The following is a 21,246-nucleotide window of genomic DNA, read 5'->3' on the forward strand; positions in this document are numbered from 1 at the left end:
ACTTTGACCTTTTTATGATGTGATTTACTGCAGGGAGTCTTCAGATTCTATGAACGTCATTTGAGCAGGTTTCAGGTTTTGGCAAGACAAAGAACCCTGTACTAAACCTGACTATAATCCAACAGTTTATTCCTAAATTACATTCAAGTATTTTGAGTTGAAATAAAGCCAGATTACCAGAAGAACTGCAAGTACCAAATGGTGTTGGGGAGGGGGGAATCTTGGAAACCACCACTTTCTAAAGATTCAAATGCTATAATCATCATCGTTGTTGTCATCATTTAGTGAATAGTTTTTGCATTGTCAAAGCACTTTAAATATATCATTTTAATAACCTTTAGAGCAATCATATAATGCAGGTCAGTATTATTAATAGTGACAGCCAAAATACCAAATGCTCAAAGTGTAATTGGATCACAAATTATGAGTAGTATTGACAAAAATTTGAAAAAATCACTTTTTATCAAGAGATCAAAAAAGTGCTTTGATTTTGCTCATACATTTTCTAACCAATTGAGAATTGTAGTGTGTATGCATATGAAGGAAACATATTGCCCAGACATCTGTACAACAGTCCCTTTGTTTCTGGGTACTTCATGCATTATTTCAATGCCATGACCAAATGCACCATATTTACAACTATGGCTTCTTTATGAAGAAAGAGGAAGAAAAAGCAGAAGTTCTGATGGTGTTCACAATGACATTCAGAAAAAGCTCAAGTCAGTTTCGGCAATCAAGGCCCTGTCATCAACATAATAAGAGGTTACATAAACTTAATGAGCATATATAAACTCAAAGTAGATTTCATGTTTTATTGGAAACAGAATTAAAAATATGATTGTAAATCCCTACCTGCAGACTGAAGTGGCACAGCCAATACATTTACCACCTCAGTTGTTTGTAAGAACAAGGCTAGAGGCATCCTCAGAGTGATGATTTTTTACAGGGCTTTTTTTCTGGGGTAAGAAGTGGTGGAAAACAGTTGCCAGCACCTGGGGCAACTCCTGGCAGGAGGTGGCAGCGACCCTGTCATCACATGTGCGTGCACAAAGCACATGTGCACTCCTAGGACCGTGCGATGACATCAATTCTTGGAAGTGATGTCATTGTGCAAGGTGTGGCCCCTTCCAGCTGAAGTGCGGTGAAATGCTTTAAACCCTGGCTTCAGCTGTCAGGCAGGGACTATTGGTGGGGCAGGAAGTTTGTTCATGTGCTCCTATGGAGCACAACGAAGGGGGTTAATAAGTGATTAGTCCTCCAGGGGAACTGATCTCTGTCTGGAGATCGGTGGGCGGGGTGACTGGACATGTGATTAATTTCAAGAGGTGCCAGAACGCCGTTCCACCGTGTTCCAGCTGAAAAAAGCCCTGATTTTTTACCAGAGAATTTACTGAAAAAGGTTGAGTCTTTTCAAGCTTTTCTCCAAGGAAGGTCCCCCCCAAAAAATCAAAACTCAGAGATAATCACTCTCCCTATTGGTTTCCCTTGTAAGCAAATGTACCTTTGCAAAAGGGTCTGGTAATGAATGGCAGACAGAACTTAAGGCAGGAGAATCTTGTCGGGCCCATGATCTCCTGAACATGATCAGAAGTATCCAAGCCAGATAATGAGGCCTCAGCTGACATAACAAGTTCTTTGCCTACCGCCACCACAGCTATGCCTTCCCTGTTACGAATGTAATGGCAGGATGGGAGACGGTGGATGCCATTACCAGTAGCAGAGCCCAAATCTAGAGGAGTTTGGGCTGGTGGTTTTAATGTGTTTCAGATTTCTGATCTGAGCGATTTTATCTTTGGAACCTCTGAATCTGGAAATTTCTCCCGTCGCTGCTTTTTTTCTTTTTGGCAAATCAGAATCCCCCCCCCTCCGCCTTTGTCATCTTCTGTAATTTTATTAGAAGTGTCACAGTTCAGAACTAAGAATTTGGTAACCACCTGTGAATACCACTTTGTGGGGCTAAAGAGGTACTCTTCCCTTGGGTGTCTAATGATATTTTTTGTAAGTAGTAAAGTTTCCAATGGGCTGAATTCTTAAGAAGTCATTATAATCACCTTCCCTGTCTCTTTGTCTAATCGTTCACATCCATCTGTGCTGTGTGTCAAGGCATCTAGCATGTGCTGACGGGTTTATGGATCCCATGAGCCTTGTTTTCCAGTTTGTGTGGAGCTTTCTTGGGGGGGGGGGAGTCTTCCATCAGCTGGCCTGAGCACTTGCTGCTTTCCACACCCTCCTGCAATTCTGTTCCCAAAAGACAAAGCAAAGCTGAAGACAAACAACATTGCTTTCCTCTCCTCCACAGGGTGTCTTGCCAATTGTCAGTCAGTGTGGTCCAGTTGATACAGTACTGGACTTTAACCCGAGTTCAGTTCTTGGCCCAGTCATGAACTCACTGGGTGGCCTTGGACCTGTCCCTAGTTTGTAACTTCCTCCACATCTGGAAAGTGAAAACGATAATTGTCTACCTTGAAAAGTGGTTATGGATGAGGCAAGCATTACCAAGCACATTATACATAATTTGTACTAACATCTTTGACATTTTGGGCTGTTTTGCTGACTGACTACTTCACACATAACAAACACAAAGTCAAGAAAACTAGTGTACATATTTTAATAGCCTTAGTTTAGATGCATGCTAAATGAAAAAAAAAGATGTTTCCTAACAACATACATGACTTGGAAAAGAGGGTGCATATCCTTACATTGTGTATGTATATCCTTATATTGTGTTTTGTAAAGTCTAGGTGTCCAGTTTGCTAACACAGGAGCTGAAGTTCAATTGCAAGGTTTTTGTTTAAGGCTCTTAAACAATGCTGGTTAAAAGTTCATTTGAAGGAGCTCTAATTTAACCTAGCAGCTTTGCAAGGTCAACTCTGATCTATACTCTATGTAAGCCACAAATTACAAACTAATTTAGAATTAGAAATTAGTTTTTTTGTACAACCTGGAAAGTCATAGTATGAGTATTTCAGCTGTGAATGTCTTGTCAGGGCTTCAGTGAGCTTTATTTAGCATATTTCTATACCTCTTCAGATACCTGCTCAAGGCAGCTTACAATATACAGATTTAAATGTAATTTTCAATAAACTTTGAAACTTTGGGAAACATCAGTATTCACATGTGAACACTGATGACCCCAGATGAATTTTAGGAATGCTTAAAAAAATAAAGATACCTAGTTCTGAACTTTTTAGACATACATTTAGGTTTTGTCATCATTTACCAGTCTATGTGAGTTTTCTGACATGGATTACGTTGGTCTTTCCATGTTGAGGAGGAGGTCAGCCAGTATTTTGAGGGCTCTATTTCTCGCATACCCAGGTTCCCGTCAGAGGCAGGGGATTTCCCACCTTTGACCAGGGCCGTATTAACCCATGGCTGGGCCCCCAGGCTTTCAGGTATTTCAGGCCCCCTCCAGCACTTCAATGTTTCACCCCACTACAGCTGACATCCTGACCCTGGTATGGTAGGTACTAGATGGCAGTACATAGCCCTATATCCATTTTGAGGGTCTCCTGAAGTATTCTATTCACATTTAAAAAAATATTTTATTGCGCAAGTAGAACTCTTCAGGAAAGCACAAGAGTATATATATGGATAAATATATATGTACACGTATTGCTGTGGTGCAGAGTGCAAAGTGCCTTTAACCATTGGAGCCCTAGGGCATAGGTAACAGTGTCTCAGCAAAAAAAAAAAAAAAGACCTCCTCCTTGTCCCTGTGGAGTCCCTAAGCTTCAGCCTAGTCAGCCTTATGAATAATATGGCCCTGCCCTTGACTCTTATTTCCTGCTGCTGCTTCAGTGACTGACAGGAGGAAAAAATTGCTGTTGGGTGATGGTGTGATGATACTACCAGGGGAAATCTAGAAGTGACACCAGTCTACTCTAGGAATTACCAGTTTTACTATACAGTTTACCATATAGATTCCAAAAGTGGACTGACAGCACTTCTGGAATTTCCCTGGTTGGGGTGGGGGATCCTCTGCCCCTGGAAAGGGGCTTCCTGCCACCACTCTGTTGGCTGATGGGGTGGTGAAAATAGGGGGGGATATCATCCATGTCCTAACGTGCTGACATCACTCCCTAAATGCTAGATTGTTGCTGGCATCCCATAATGATCCATTGACATCACTTCCAGTTACATAGGGAATGACATCAGTGTGTCATGACTCATGACACTGAAATCCCATTCCCACCATTTTTCCCCCTTGCCAGATAGCTTTGCCTTTCCACAATGAGAAAAGTCCCCCACTGCTTGGCAGTTGCTAGGGGCGAACTGGCAACCCTTCTTGAAAGTGACATCATGTTGTTTCCCAATGGTACCCCCTGCCTCCCAGACTCTGGCCTGTTGCAACCTTAATTGTCTACCTCATGGAGAAGGAACCCCATAGAACTTCCACCAATGAGTTCCTATTAAACTGGTCTGGAAAAAGGCGAAAAGGATAAATACTGTTGAAATCAGTGGCTTTTCCATGTTATGTGCCAATCTTGGGAGTCTTCCAAAAAAACATTCAAAACAGAGGCCCTTGTGTCCAGTCAGACAGAGGGTCTTCTAGCTGTCCTGCTGTGGTTCTCCTCAGTCCTCTCTCTGTCAAACTGAAGCTTTCAATTTTCCCCAACTCATAATATTCAGTAACTTCCTATCTCAGAATCCAATTAGTCCTCCTTCTCCTCTCTGTATATTTGCGTGTGGCTTGCATTACCATTTACTAAATATGTTATGACATACTATTTACATTAGTCCAGAGCCCGGAGACCTTTGGAGACCTTTGTGGCTTCCGGGCTCTAGGAATTTGACAGATGAGTCTGTGCTGCATACCTATGTGGGCTGCCAAGAGTGGAAAGATTTACTTTATTTGCCTGAACATTTTCACAGGAACAGAACATGTTAGGTAATATTACAAGAGCTTTATTTAGACCACTGAATTCACAGGGGCTGTGTTGAGAGTTACAGTTTGTATGTCACTGGTAGTGACATTTCTGTGTGAGAAGGGTGGAGTGGATTTATTGAAAGCTGAAAGGCAGAATTTTTGCAAACCAGAAAGCCAAATTCTGCAAGTTTGCAGCAAGCAGGTTATACATACACTGGTTAATGGCTGCAATGAATCAGCCACATAATGTATAAACTCTAATGTACTTGTATTGGACAGAGTGGCTTACTTCATCCCTTGGCGGATTCTTAGGATTGCATGTTTCCATCTCCCTTGTGGGTGATGAGAGTTACTTGCTTTATTATATTTTCGTCCTACTTTTCTTCCAAATTGGTTTCCAAAGCTACTCATGGGACTAAAAAACCCAATACCAATGTCATTCAATACAAACAATCCATGAAAGGGGGATTCACAATTAAGCTGCATCAAGCACAGCAGAGGAATGCCTGGTTGTTCCCTGCCCTCTGCTCGATGTCCTGTCGAAATATTCTAATTTGCAGCAAACTCTGTCCAATTAACATCTGATAAAACATGAGAGACGCATTTTAGCATTTTTGGAGACATCAAAATGCAGTTTTCTGACTGGATTGACAGACAACAGTAGCTGCTCAATAATGTGTAATCCAAGGACATACCCTATGCATGGAAGTACCCAGTCTTCACTGCTATAGGACAGCTCATTTGGGTGCATCGGTCAAATAGACCACCACATAAAAGGATCAGAATTGCAATATAATGGAATATTCCAAGGTAGGGTTGCCAACTTTGGCTTGGGAAATTCCTGAAGATCTGGGGGTGGTGCCTGGGGAGGGTGGAGTATGGGTAGGGGAGGGAGTTCAGCAGGGATGTGATGCCCTAGAGTACACCTTCCAAAGCTATCATTTCCCCCAGGGAAACCTCTGAAGCCAATAAACTGAAATTCTGGGGAAACTACAAGCTCCACCTAGAAGTTGGTAGCCTTAGTACAGGAGGGCATGTTTATCAAGGGTTAGAATTATTGCATTGTTGCATTGTTTATTATATGTATTATTTTGCTTTTATTGCACTGCCTTGTACCTTTGATGTTTATATTATGTTGTGCCTTAGAAAGTTTCCTGTTTCTATTGTTTCCTAATTTCTTTAATTCTAGTAATTCTGTAATTCTAGTCCTACTACATTGTTACTTGAAGTTCTGTGCTAATTGAATTGTTTTATATGTTTTGTAATTTGCCATGAGTTTCAGTGAGAAAGGTGGGCTACAAATGAAGTTAATCAATTGAGTAATTAATTAATGTGGAAGTGTAAGCTCCATGCTGGTCACCCTTTTTGATAAATACTAGATAGGAATTTTTCCTGGTTCTCCTGTATCTATTTAACGTTGGTTTTCTAATCTTCAGTTGCCTTTGGTATGGATTGTATGATGTGTAAAAGACAAAGGACTTTGATTGGTTTGTGTACTCAGTAGAGGAAGAAATTATTGCAAGAACTTTTGAAAGGATGGATTATAAATAAGGGGAGATTTGAGAGGACAACTTGAATTGCGGATGTCTGCAAGACCTTTCTGGCTCAGAGCTTCAGGCTGAGGAACAGGAGAGGGGCTGCCTCAGAGGTAGAAAACAGTGTTTGCTTTACAATTTTCAGGCTTTGAGCCATGGTTGTTCAAAACTTACACTTGCTCCTTGGGTGTGGGGGAGGGGGGAGCAAGATAATGCTGCACTGGCTTAACACAGTCTGGACCTGGTCTATACGGGGAGAATAAGGTGATATGAAGTGGCTGAGTGCTGAAAGGTTAGAATGTGAATATTCCTGTCTATAGGTTGAGATGGTACATCCCTTTCTATTACCACAGAATTCACCCCCGTCATTCAGCTGTGTGTTTAGACCAGGCCTCGGAGGACATGCATTCTAATTTCAAATGGTGGGCTTAGTACTGATGTACATTTCAGCTTCATTGAATGTTATATTTCATGTAATATCTGCAATAGAGTATAATAGAAACAGAATCATAGAGTTGGAAGGGACCTCCAGGCTCATCTTGTCCAACCCCCTGCCCAATGCAGGAAATTCACAATTACCTCCCTTCCCTGCCTCATTGACCCCTTCTCCATGCCCAGAAGATGGAAAAAACACCTCCAGGATCCCTAGCCAAACTGGCCTGGGGAAAATTGCCTCATTAACTCAGAGTGGCGAGTGGCATTACCCTGAGCATGTAAGAAGGGGCCACGAGAACAAAGCACTGATGTAACCCTTATTGCCTTCCCTCTCATGATCTGCCTAGATTCAACATTGCTTTCAGATGGCCATCTAGCCTTTGCTGAAAAACCTCCAAAGAAGGAGGACCCACCACCTCCCAAAGAAGCCTGTTCCACTGAAGGATCACTTTAACTGTCGGGAAATTCTTCCTAATGTTTAGCCAAAAACTCTTTTGATTTAATTTCAACCTGTAGGTTCAGGTCTGACCTTCAACTCTTGGTTCTGGTCTGATCTAGTATATTGGCAGGGAGTAATTTATCAGGGTGAGGGGCCAATAGCAAGGAGCCAGGCTTTCCTTTCCTTTCACTCCAATGGGGACTCAAAGCCACTTGGATTGTTTTCCTCTCCCCCAATTTCTTGCTTGGCTTGAGAGATTTCACTATTCATACTGCCAATATTCATACATCATATCTTTGAGGTACAAACACAGGTCCTTCCCCTGACCAACTTGGTGCCATTTTCTGCCTCCACCATCTCCACCTCTCATTTGCCAGGTCACAGCGCCATCCTTCAAGTCTTGCCAAGAACCAAAGTGGGGGCAGGGGGCAGTGGGGTTCTTCCCTCCCATGTGTGTGTGAACTCCTGTGCTCCTCTGTTGTGGTAGAAGATGATATCATTTTCTGGCATAAGAAGGGAGTGTGGGAGCACATGCTAGCACTTTTCTTTCCCCCGTGCCAGCCAGGAGAGCAGGGCCAGTAGGCGGCAGGTGGGGGTGGTGGGGTGGTAACCCTACCTTCAGCTCCCAAACTCCATCCTTGAGCATCAGGAGATCTGGCGACCCAAGTAGCTGAGGACAAATAAATGTAGAAGAAGTGGGCGGTGTGTAGGGACATTGAAGTTAGGGCTAGTATCAGTAGGCCAGGGAGCCATGAAGAGCAAATGAGAGCTGATCTCTGTGGCAGCAAGTGGTAGAATTCTGTACTGTATTAGTGTACATTGCAGGTGAGGAGGGTGTTGTATTTCTGAATATTTACCTGTGTAAAGCCAGCTTCCAGCATCAGAGAGAGAGAGAGAGAGAGAGAGAGAGAGAGAGAGAGAGAGAGAGGTTAGTTAGTGAACTAAGGGGAGTATTTTACATGGGCGAAGTATTCAGAATTAAGAAAAACTGCAGGTGGAAGTTATCAATCTGGAATTTTGCTACATTATCCTGTATATATAGATCAGCTGTGAATCTTTACCATTTGCCACAGGAAACTGTTCCAAAAACCTCCAGTAAAACCATTTAGCAAAACTTCTTTGTGATTTTTGAAGCTCATTTCCATACCAAATGCCCTGATTTGTAGGGAATCAGAGTTCCTGTTTATAAGGCGCTTCGTCTGAAAGTTATTTGGTTTAGTCATTGCTCTGTCAAAGTCTGTTTAAATCAATTCTAAGATGACTGGTACTGTGAAAATGAAGCTTGAAAATGAGTTGCACAGCATATATCCAACCCTGCAACATTTACAGTTATTTCATCTAAGCATTAATCTCCCACCTGCCTCACAGAGGAACAGTTCCAGGTATGGTATTTTAGTGCCCTCCATAGCCATTGGCTAGTAACAGAAGTAAAATAAATTAAGCAAAGCAAGCCAGTGCCCTTCCTTTGGTCAATTTACATAGATAGGAAACACTACCTTTTCCTTCAGTGCAAAATTTTTACTTTGAAAAATAAAAGAACACAGAGATCACATAGCTTTGTGGTTTGCTGAGAGTGCTTTCCAGATATACCTTTGTATTTTTGTCATAGCCAAAGAAATTACTTCAGGGCTGCACAAAATAAATGTGCGTTACTAAATAAATCACATGATTTTACAAGGTGATAGTGTGTGGAATGCATACTAAAAACAGTAGAGAGCAATTCTGTATAAGCCAGTCCATTGTCTATTAGGCTATATGGCCTTATTCTGTGATTGTTTACTTGTGAGTAAATCCCATTTCTTCCCAGGTAAGCAGGCACCTAATTGCAGCCTACAGTGAACTCTGTGCCTGTTTAATTGGAAGCATCGTTATGAAATGTTGACAGGCTGAAATTTCATAGCTCGCAGGCAAAAGCCCTTGAACTGAAATGACTCACAGAATCGCAGGCCGTGAAACTGAGACTCCAGATATGGTTTCCGTAATCTGTACAATTAGAAGCTCGTGATCTTGACTGGTGATTTTGTGAGTCTGAGGGCGAAGTAGAAATATTTATAAATGATTAGTTTAATTTGGCGGATGCATTCATTAGAGAAGACCACAAGCAGCTGGGAAATGGACGAGGGCTGCGAGCAGTGAACAAGCGAGAAAAGGGAGCTCATAAAAGGAGGGAGACTGAACGGCAGCCAAAGGGGGCAGTTAATCCTCAGCCAATGGAGAGGTGCCAGGCAAGAGCCAAGCTTTGCATCCTTCCCCCCCCCCATGTCATTCTCTTCTGGGGCCCATCAAGCAACTGCCCTTCTGTATTAATCTAAGGAAGGAATAAAAAAGTTTGCTTAATTAAAACTCCGTCTTTTCTTCACAATTGTAGTAGAAAAACAGCCACACTCTCCTCACTCAGGAGGAGGGCTGGGAGCGCCTGATTGTCTAGTTCACTCAAGTGGATGTTGATCACAGTCCATAAAGGTCCCAGCTAGGGTAGCCAACCTCCCGGTGGGGCCTGGAAGTCTCCCAGAATTACAAATGATCTCCAGACAACACAGATCACTTCATCCAGAGAAAATGGCTGCTTTGTAGGGTGGACTCTATGGCAGGAATTTTCCAACCTCGAGTTCTCAACCCCGGCTCCAGCAAAATCAGCGGCTTTTGTTGGACAGGCAGAGGGATGAAGCTGGGGGAGAGTTTATTGACAAACCCTTTTCTTACAATGTCTCTCCTCACCAAAATGAATCTAACAAAACATTCTTTATGGCAAATGTTTCAAGCAAGATGGGTGAAAGAAAAAGTAATTCATTTTGCAGAAATTGAAAAGCATTCTAGTAACATTTTTAAAAAGCGTGTTAAAGTCCTCTGACTTGACTGATGGTTGACTTAAAAAGTGAACACTTGAAATGATCAGTTTCCTTTTCTTCATTATAGACTACAAAAGGATGCCTGAAACCACTATCGTCAATGACGATTACAGGTGTTGGCCATCCTATCATCACAAGGGATGTCTTCTCTCTGTGTTTGACGTTACTGAGGCCATGGAAGTCTGCGAGAGCCATTCCCAGTGCAGAGCTTTTGTTCTGACCAACCAAACAACATGGACAGGTAATAAATGCTACCAAGCTAAAGTTACTAACATGCTCACCAAATGGTGGGAATATATGAAATCAGCATCTTGCCTTTGCTTTTTGTTCAAAGATTGGAATTTTGAAAATACAAAGGGGTAAAGGACCAGTGTAACTGCTGCTGCTGTTACATTTCCTCTAGCTCTGTAATGCAAGAACTTTTCCTGATACGTTTTCCATACGGAACTTGGAGGATGAGGGTAGGGAAGTTAACAGGCTCCCCAAACCCTGTACCTTTCTCTCTCAGCTTTCTGATGGTGACTGTCATACCAGTCCTACCTGTGCCAGCAAAATAATTCAGGAAAAGGCGATACCTCAGACTCGTTTGCAAATGTATGTGTTTGTTTACTCACTTCTTCTATATCCTGCCTTTCTCCCCACTGGGGACCCAAAGCAGCTTACATCATTCTCCCTTCCTCCATTTAATCCTATCAACAATGTTGACAGCACTAGTACCTTATTAAATTGGCCAGTCAAGTAAGAGCAGAGCCACAGATACACAATACCTCCCCCACTCCCAACTTAGCCAACCTTTCCAGAAGGATACCATGGTTGATATTGAAGACCACCAAGAGGTCTGGGAGAATCAATAGGGAAACATGACCCCCTGACAGATGGGTGCCACCAGAAGGTCTTATTGCTAGAAGACAGTTTCTTCCAAAACAGAAATGACTGCAGGGTTTGGGTATAGAATGGGAGGGAACCATGATCTTTAATTGTCTTTTTCATCAGGTTTGGCACAAGGAGGACATTAGTTTGTGTAGTGGGGAGTCCTTCAGTCTCACCCCCCCCCCCCCAAGAACATTTTAATCTGGTGACTATCTTACTGGAAAGGTCTGAAAGTCACTATTTTACTCATGCAGAAATAGGCAGATGCCACATCTGGCTTATGAGCTTTAGGGCCAAGCTACAAGTGACGAATGACACAGGATGGACCCTTGTCAGCTTCCCTCAAGTTTTGATGGGAAATGTAGGCATCCTGGTCTTGCAGCTTGGTTCTCCGACTGCTGTCCAATGAACTTTTGAACTGTCACTTGTCCAACATTCTGCCAAGCTGCCTACATTTCCCATCAAAACTTGAAGGAAGCTGACAAGTGTCCAACCTGTGTCATTCGTCACTTGTAGTTTGGCCCTTAGATTCCCAACCTCTTCATTTAGCTGAAGCAGCTGGCAGAGCTGTGCAAAAGTACAGTGACCGAAGTGGCCATTGTTTTCTTTAAAAAGCACAGAAGCTATAAAAGAACTAAATGCCACATGAGACACTGCTAGCTAGAATTCTGAGCACAACATTCTTTTTGGACTGTGTACTGAAGTGAGCTCACCTGACCTGTAGCCATTGTATGAACAGATTGTAATGCTGTAATCTTCAGAATTGTGCAAAGAGAAAATAATGATATCCAAGAGTTTTGTTGCCAGGCTGAAACTTACAAAAGCAAATCAAACTTTCCCCCTTCTTCTGCCTCTCATAATCTAGGATGAGTATGTTGGATGTGTTTTGTACCAATCAGAACAGAATATCCTTTGACTGGGTTGCTATTCTTCACTAACTCAGTGGCTGTACCCATGATGGATGCAAGAGCAGAGTTCAGCCTTGCTGTCAGCAGACCATATATTTAAAATTAGATCTACCCTGGTCAGATAGAAAGTCCTTGAGGGACAATTGATTATAGAGCTGTTTTCCTCTGGCTTACACCACAGTCTTTGCCAACAGGCACTTTTCTCTGTGAGCGTCTGTCTGTGGGGACGACAGTGGCAGGCATGGTACGGATTCAGCTCCTCTCATGTCAGTTCCTAGGTTCTATAGAGCCATGAAAAATATAAAAGCACTCTTAGCTACATTTAGAGCACAGATGGTGGTAGTGCTCATAAGAGGCAGGATATGGCTGAAGTTGCTGTTTAGTCAGAAGGTAGAGGAAGGTCAAGCAGCTGCAGAAGTGATCCCATGGAATACATTCCAGTGCCTTCCCTTTATCGGTCGTGGCGAGTGCCATAGAGATTAGCATGTGTGTGCTGGGAGACCGCTTCCAGCTGGATGAAATGTGAGCAGGATCCTCCTTTGATGACTAGGAGGCCACAGTGCGCTGCTTCAGCACTAGGAGATAATAACAAATGCAACCTGTCTTGAAGGGCAGCCCGAAATGACCTCAGGGAACTTTGGGGGAATGTATGCCGTAGGCGTCATGTGCTCAGTGTCCTGGTATGTTGGTTATGCAATCCTAAGCAGAGTTACTCCAATCTAAGCCTGTTGATTTCAATGAGCTTAGGATGGCGTAACTCTGCTTAAGATTGCACTGTGGGTGCATTTTTTTGTTCTGAATGTTTATTCATTTCTTTCACAGCCTAGAATAGCAAAGCAATTTATAAGAAATGATAAACAATCAATCAATTATAATGATATCCATCAATTATAACTGCAATAATACAAGTTAGAACATAAGAAAAAAATCTCTTAAATGTTTAAAAACAAGCATAACAATTGCTCAGTCTACATGCTGTAACATGATTCCCAGTTGGGAACAGGCTGGGTTGGCATTTTAAATGGTGAGTGAATCATCTTTTTTTAAAATAATGAATTTCAGTTTGTCACGCCCTCTCTCTCTCCCTCTCTCTCTCTCTCTCTCTTTGTGTGTGTGTGTGTGTGTGTGTGTGCGCGCGTGTGTATGTGAAGACAATTTCAATCAGGGAAATGGTGCAGAGGGAAAGAGTTAATCCACACACCAGAGACAGTATAGCTCCAATCCATATTGTCCTTCTCACTAGGGGTGTGCACCCCGAAAATATTCAGAAATATATTCAGAAATACCCAGCACCCGAAGTGGCAAGCTGCTTTGGGTTTGGGTATTTGAATCACTTCGGAATGCTCTGTAAAGATTCGGAGCATTCCAGAGTGATTTAGGGGACTGGGATTTCTCCCAGCAGCATGGGTAAAGCTATCTTTGGCAGGCAATGTCACTTTCAACCACAGCTTCAGCTCTTCATTTGATGAGTTCAATTGAAACTTAATTATTTTTGCTGTCCAATAGAATTCTTTTGTTGTTTGGGCAGCAAGGCAGCCTGTAAATAAAAAAAAAAGCCCCAATAAAATGAATGTAACATATATGTTCATCCTTGGTACCAAGTGGCAATAGCATGGCAACACTAATTCTGTTTCATAAATCTGATGATTCTGCCTTATCCCTAATGGATTAGGGTAGGTAACAGTTTCTTAATTAGTTCAATTAAGAGTGATTAAGCCCTTATCACACTCTGTCCTTCCCTATCCCAGCTACTTAAATCCAAAATAAATACAGCTAATTTGTACCACTTCCTGAAGATGCCTAGATCTGGACTTCAGTGAGTCAATGAGGGAAGAGAATCCAAAAGTTGAAGAGTGACCACTGAGAATATCTTTGTCATTCTTACCTGGTGCATAAATGGTAAATGTAAAGGACACTTCTGGATGACTTTAGAGAGTATTCTTAGGGCAATGCTGTACTCCTCAGTTCTGCTAACTGTGTCCCCTTGCCCCCCTTATTTCTTGTTGTCTTCTGTATAGGTCGGCAGCTTGTCTACTTCAAGATGGGATCCACTGTCATTATGTCTGACCATGACAAGACAACATATGTGAAAGTGGTGAACTGAAAGAGAAAGCGACCGACAGTTCAGTCCTGTACAAGTTTACTCAGAAGTAACTCCAATGAAGTTCGATCGGGCGTACTCCCCAGGATGTGTGTGTAGGATTGCAGCCCTAGTCCAGCTATTAAATAATGGTGGCAGTTTGCGTATATGGTGGCAGTTGGATCCAAGGAAACTGAGAATGGAGAGGGTATTGCACTAATTCTCATGTATGGAGTGTGAAACCAAACTTTAAAGAAGAGACCTGTATGACCAGGACGAATGTGCAATAGGATGACATTTTTAAAATGTGATTTTTTGAAAAAGAAGCAGAATGAAATCCAAAATGTGATACACTGTGTGGCTATCCATAGGTTGTTAGAAAGCAAAGGTCAGCCTTAGGTTGCTTTTCCTGTTAAGATTATAAATGTTAAGGGTTTTTTTGCATAGGATTGGGCCGGAAATTCTTCTTTTTCCTAGGAAGTTTGACAGCTCTGCTCAAATACTAATTTATGTGGGCAAGTACAATCACAGCAGCATTGAAAAATCTCATGAGTTCCAAAGCTAAAGGTCAAACCTCTTGGAAGACAATCAACACTCATGTTTTGTTGTACCAAATATACATGGCCAAAAATTGATATGTTCCTTGTCCAGTGAGTTAATATAGAATTGACAGATTCAATGTGTAGCAAACTTTCCATTTACTGTAAACTAGCACAACACCCATCACTGTAATGAATGGCGAGTGGTATATTGCTGAGACCTCGGGTTGGCTCACTGAGTCAAACAATTCTATATGGCACCTATCATAATAAGTATGCATCAACAGAGCCATTAATAAGAAGGGACAGCACAATTTTCCAGGTGTATCTCACAGCAGAAGGTTACACAGTTATTTTACTGATTCTTTGAAACTGCTGCTTTCAAGCTTTAGGAACAAATGACCTTAGCAGCAGCAGATGAACCCAAGCCTTAATAATGCAACAGAAACAGCAAAACCTTTTACAGGTGATGTGTGTCTAGATAATATGCTTTCAGTGAAAGCAAGTGAGAATATGTTGAAAGTGACAATTGTCATAATGTTTTCTAGTTTGTACATTCAGAAACTTTTGTACTTTTGTTTTTAAATTTATTTTTGTAAGAAAATAAAATCAAATGGATGAACTTGTTTTTATAGTTGCACCATTTTCTTTTTTCTGCTGCTTTAAAAAATCTGAGCTTATTTATTCTGTGCACTCTTTAAATGAAATTCTTCTGTAACTAGAATCGTTGATAGAATCTCTAACTGGTTCTCCACATTGATATGCTTATACATTTATCTATTTATTGCTTGCTTTATCAATGTGTTCCAAGGTGGTTCAGAGTTTGAAAATTAAATGCATGAACAAGTGGTTGTATAAAAAATATCAACCACTACAAAGTACTATAAAGGGTTTTTCAGACTGTGTTTTAGGTGGATTCTATATTGTAGAGGCTACCACTTAAAGGACCATGCTGTTCTCTCCCTTCCCCCCACCCCCCAATTTGATATAAATGATACAAGGTCCTGAGACAATGCCACGGGATGTCTCCCATATTTAGCACCTGGCCAATTTTGGCCCCAAACAGGCTGATTCTTTAAGAATTGTGCCATTGTGAAGTGCAGGAGCACTCCCACAGCCTGCACAATGACGTCGTAATAAATAAATGAGCATTCTAGTACAAAATTAATGAGTAATTAATGTAAATGAGCAATGACTTCCTCCCAAAAGGACCAAATAACTGGACATGTCCAAAGCATATGAGCCCACTTGCGGGGAGAGTGGAACATAAATTGAATTAAATAATAAATAAATAATAATATGCTGAAGTGATACATCTTGTCGATTACAATGCCAACAACTGGACATAACAGTGCAGTGAATTTTTTTTTAAAAAAACACATTTCTGCTTTATGAAAGTGTCTGGCTGCTGCCTGTGTTTCCCTAAACTTGGTAGTTGTGTTCCTATGATCCAGGTCAGCGTGTCCATTGAGGTGGAGCCGGCAGCCACCTTGAGCACAGTTCTCTGAAGGAGGTGCTGTGGCCCATGCCAGCCCCTGATGACCCCCCGGCCCAATCTGGCACCAGCACCGTGGGCCGCGCAGTGCAGAAGCAACCAGGCTGTGCCTGTTGCTACATGTGCTTGTGCCCCTGGCCCGACCCGGCGGCAGCGCCACAGGATGCGTGGCGCAGAAGCAATCAGGCTGTTGCTTTGTGCACTTGCGCCACCAGCTCGACCCGCGGGATGCACGGCGCAGAAGCATTCAGGCTGTGCCTATTGCTTCGTGCACTTGGTGGGTATTGGACATTGGGAAGGTCAGTTTGTAGCCCCTCAAAGTAGCTGCTAGCAGACACTCCCAGTTTTGCCACTGTGAAGAGAATATGACAGGAAAGGGGGGACCCATGGATCATGCCTTTGCTGGGTTCAGTCTCTCTGAAACTTTGGGGGTCTTTAGAGGACAGTGAGGACTAGGTCCCCTGCAAATTTGGTGGGTGTTGTACATTGGGAAGGTCAGTTTGTGATTCAAGTTTTGTGATTTTCATTTTTCCTACATTTCTTACGTTTTTAAAAATTGGTTAGCGGGGAGGCGCAAGTAGGTATCTCGCCTCAGGCGCCAGAAACCCTGGCACTGGCCCTGCCTATGATGAGGGGCAAATCCTTCCTTTCAAAGCTCAGGATAGCCACTTCCAAAAAGCTCATAAAAAACATTGTAGAGCTCGTCTCAGGCTTCAAAATTAAGAGCAAAATGTTTCCAATAAAGGCCTTCATCTCAGCATCAGATTTCTTGACACAGTGGAGAGACCTGCTGGAACTGTGACTGGCATTTCACTTGATGCCCTCTGCCTCCAAGCACCTGTTGTTCTTCAGAAGCTGCTATGTTTTTGACTAGAGTAGACCATGCAGACTAAATTACCATGATCCTTTAAATTTGGTCCTCGATCTATTGTGACTTGACACTGGGCCATAATGTTGTTACATGCCATACCAAAAACATGATATAGCACTGGCAGAGAGATGTTGGGGGTTGCTGCCATACCATCCATATGGGGTTAGTGATATGTTTCACTCAGCTAAACCAGTGATTCCTCTCCTTCCTAAAACAGTTCACCACAGTGAGATTGGGAGCAGGGGGCAGGTCCTTTGGTTTTGATAATGGGATGTTTAAAGAATAAGGCATGATGCTCTCTGTATTCTCTATTTTTTTTACCAAAAAGGGTGGGAGACCTACTCTCCATTTCCAAATAAAAGCAATTACCCAGAGGTGATGGATGAAGGACAAGAAATTAAACTGAAGCAAAAGCCACAATCTCATGAAATGGGGAAGCCCAGTCTTTAACCAGATGGTTCCACATGGAATAGTGATCTGGAAGTGTGCACAGTGCATGGAAGTGTGCACAGTGCACAGCCTGCTTTCTTCACTCATTTAACATTGCATTAACAGTTTTTAACTGGGCCTAGAAAAGACAAAGAAGTCTTTTCTGGGCAAGATAAAGCATCTCCTGGTGCTTCTTGACCCAATATCTTAGGATGACTTCTGCAGTCACAGTTGGCTATGGAGGCACCTAAGTGAAGGATGGCAGCAGAATGGTACTGAATGGGCAACCTGGTCCATACGTGCCTGAGTCCTCCTCAGCGAGGCTCTCCTTTAACAATTATTATTTCATGCATAACATGAGCCTTTGTGGCAGTTGGGAACTTGGAGGCTGGGGAAGACCCCTCCTTCCTCAATCCCACGCGTGCACCTGCATGGACATTGGTTGCTTGCCAGCATTTCCTTGCACAGAAAGAGAGGAATGGATGGATCTTTTGGTTTCCTTCAAAGAAAGGGATGTAGAGGGAAGTTGGCCCTCTCTTTTCTCCATCTTTTACTAGTAAAAGTTAGAGACTGGACACTCAATCTTTCTTCCTGACGAAAACCGATAACTCAGAGTTGGATACAGAAGGAGAAGGTGCTGATGTTAAATTAAAGGCAAAGCAAAATTTGATGGAAAGCAGAAAACTCTAACCAGATTGGTCCTCCCACATGCAATGCTGGAAAGATTGCTGAGACCTCCCTAAAGCCCTTCTCTCCTATTCTTTAACCAAGGATTAACAATTTTCATCAGACGTGCCCAGAAAAGACAGAAGTCCTTCCGAGCAGTGTAAAGTTCCTCCTGATGCTCCTTGACACATTATCTTCGGATGACTTTTTTAGTCACAGTGGTGGTACCTAAGCAAATAAAAGCAGCGGAAGGCTACTGAATGGGCAGCCTGGCCCACACACGCCTGGGTCCTCTGTGGTGTGGCTCTCCTTTAATTGTTTATTTTTTCCAGTTTTCAGGCTAGCCTGTGTAACATGAGCCTATGCAGCAGCTGGGGACTTTGAGGCTGGAGGAGACCCCTCCCTCCTCAAACCTGCATATGCACACCTGCATGGACATTAGTTGCCGCCAGCCTTTCCTTGCATTGCGTCTAAAAGAGCACAGGAAGGGATTGGCGAGGTGATGATGATGATGCCATGCTGTCTTCTACTCCCCTTCCCAGTGCAAATAAATCCTTTTGCAAATTAGAGCCTCTCAATGCCAGCGCCATTGCCCAGGAGGCGCTGAAGACAAAATGCACTCATGCACAATGCACACATTCCCTGTCCCACCAATGGAGTTATGCTATGCTAGGACTCAGTCTCTCCCCTTGAGATCTGATTGGTTGTTTGACATTAAGGAAAACAGTTACAGATGCTGGTGCTTGCCACTGCCAGCCAAGTACCTGCCTGCCTCTGCTGCCACTGCGTGGTAAGAACTGAAATGAAACACACTAACTTTTTGGTGGGGGAATCATTACAGCTCTGTTTCATGAATTTGTTTCACTGTTCTGGAAGCCACGGTTATCTGTCTGCTACTTAAAAAAGCCATCCCTAGATGTGGCCAACTATCGCCCAGCCTCTAATCTACCCTTTCTGGGCAAAGTGATTGGGAGAACAGTAGCTGACCAACTCCAGATCTTCTTGGATAACTCTAGCACTCTGGACCATTTCCAGTCAGGTTTCAGACCAGCGCATAGGACAGAGGCAGCGCTAGTAGCATTAGTGGATGATGTCCATCTGAATATGGACAAAGGCCATGCCTCCTTATTGCTTCTATTGGATCTGTCTGTAGCCTTTGATACAGTAGACCATGCCATTATGTTGAGGCATTTGGAAACAGAAGTGGGCATCAAAGGATGTGCCCTGGACTGGTTTAAATAATTTCTCTTGGAATGGACTTAAAGGGTTGCCTTTGGAGATCAACTATCTCCAGAATGGGAACTATCTTGCGGAGTTCCGCAGGGCGCAATCTTATCTCCCATGTTATTCAACCTCTACGTAAAGCCTTTAGGAGAACTTATTCACAGCTATGCAGTTGGATATCATCAATATGCAGATGACACCCAACTCTATATCTTGCTATCCAGGTCCCCACAGAATGCAGTAGAAATCTTAAATCGCTGCCTGACAGCTGTGGTGAAATGGTTGAAAAACAACAAATTGAAATTGAACCCAGACAAGACTGAAGTGATGCTTGTTGGGAAGGCAGAAATCCTGAGGGACATTGTACTCCCCACTTTCAATGGAGTTTGTCTGAACCTTGCAGACTCGGTTAAGAGCCTAGGGGTTATACTGGATCCAGCATTGTTACTAGAAAAAACAAGTTAAGGCAGTGGCAAAAAATGCCTAGAAGATGGTTTCTTATTTTGACACAACTGACCTGGCACTTGGATCCATGCTATGGTAGGATCAAGGCTTGACTACTGTAATGCTCTATACATAGGTCTCCCATCTAAGTTAACTAGGAGGCTCCAATTAGTGCAAAATGCTGCAGCTCGATTGTTATCCAGAGTGAGCAGGAGCATGAACATCACTCCCATCCTACAGTCACTTCACTGGCTACCCATCAGTTACTGCGCTCAGTTCAAGGTATTAGTTATTACATACAACGTTTTTCATGGCTTTGGTCCGGCATACCTACAGGACCGACTCTCTCCCTATGTTCCTCTACGGCAGCTTTGCTCATCTGAACAGGGTCTCCTACAGGTGCCAGGCTACACACAGGTGAAGTCACCAGCAGCCTGTACACGGGCTTTCTCTGTGGTGGCCCCTATCCTATGGAATGACCTGCCTGAGGAAGTCAGAAGAGCCCCCACTCTCCTGGCTTTTCGTAAATGTTGCAAAACCAAACTATTCAAAATGGACAAAATCAACAGCTACCTGAACATATGCATTCTATAACAACAACAACAACATGCGATTTATATACTGCCCTTCAGGATGACTTAACACTCACTCAGAGTGGTTTACAAAGTATGTTATTATTATCCCCACAACAAAACACCCAGTTAGGTGGGTGGGGATGAGAGAGCTAGAAGCTGTGACTGACCCAAGCTCACCCATCTGGCTTCAAGTGGATGAGTAAGGAATCAAACCCAGTTCTCCAGATTACAGTCCTGCGCTCTTAACCACTACACCAAACTGGATCTCTGTGTTGTAGCCTTCACCTTATAGCCTCTTTGACAAGGCGAGGAAGCCTCCCATTCTCATAGCATTCTGCAAACTATGCAAAACTGATTTATCCAGGAGGGCATTTTTACACACGTAATAAGGCTATGTTACAATGAAATGGTTCTGAGAGATGCTTGGTAGAGGGATAGGGACTATATTCTATACTACTCTATATAGTATGTACTATTTGTTGCTGTATGTATGATTCTACTATGTAATTTCTGCATTAGCATGTTGTGTCAATACTTATGCTTTGTTTCAGTTCTGTTTTCAGATTTCTGCAGTCTTAATTCTATAACATTGCTTAGTGGATGCCCAATCTTGTTGATTATATTGACTTACACTGTGTAATCCTCTTTGAGTCTCAGCAAGAAAGGCAAAATACAAATAACATAAATAAATAAAAAATAAGTATGAACCCAAGTTTGTTCTCCGTGTTTCTATTTGTGAACCTTTTGAGGTAGCTGGGTGGCCACTGTGAAAAACAGGATGCTGAATGAGATGGCTCAATGGGCTAATGCAGCAGGGGTCTTATCCTCTTAAATTTTGAGAGGGTCCATAATCCAGTAAATATCTTTAAGGGTGGTAATAAATATATTGTTAAATAGTACATTTGGTGAGTACTATAAACATATCTTTAATTTATTGAAACTCCAGTTTAAGTTACTTTCTGTGGACATCAAAGATTCAAAGTTGTTCATAGGAAAGGAAGGCACAAATGTAATCTA

At 42.6% G+C, this 21,246-nt stretch overlaps 1 protein-coding gene across 1 annotated transcript in view; it reads left to right on the plus strand.

Annotated features, from left to right (window-relative positions):
• The window catches only part of PKDCC (protein kinase domain containing, cytoplasmic), a 54,676-nt gene extending 39,523 nt beyond the window's left edge, over positions 1-15,153 (plus strand). The window contains exons 6-7 of the mRNA XM_054980883.1: positions 10,196-10,369; positions 13,925-15,153. Coding sequence (XP_054836858.1) covers positions 10,196-10,369; positions 13,925-14,010 — 260 coding nt within the window. The 3' untranslated portion in view covers positions 14,011-15,153. The remainder of the gene's footprint in view (positions 1-10,195; positions 10,370-13,924) is intronic.
• The last annotated feature ends 6,093 nt before the right edge of the window (positions 15,154-21,246 follow it).

The sequence above is a fragment of the Eublepharis macularius genome, chromosome 1 (assembly GCF_028583425.1).
Source record: "Eublepharis macularius isolate TG4126 chromosome 1, MPM_Emac_v1.0, whole genome shotgun sequence".
NCBI classification, from domain to species: Eukaryota; Metazoa; Chordata; class Lepidosauria; order Squamata; family Eublepharidae; genus Eublepharis; species Eublepharis macularius.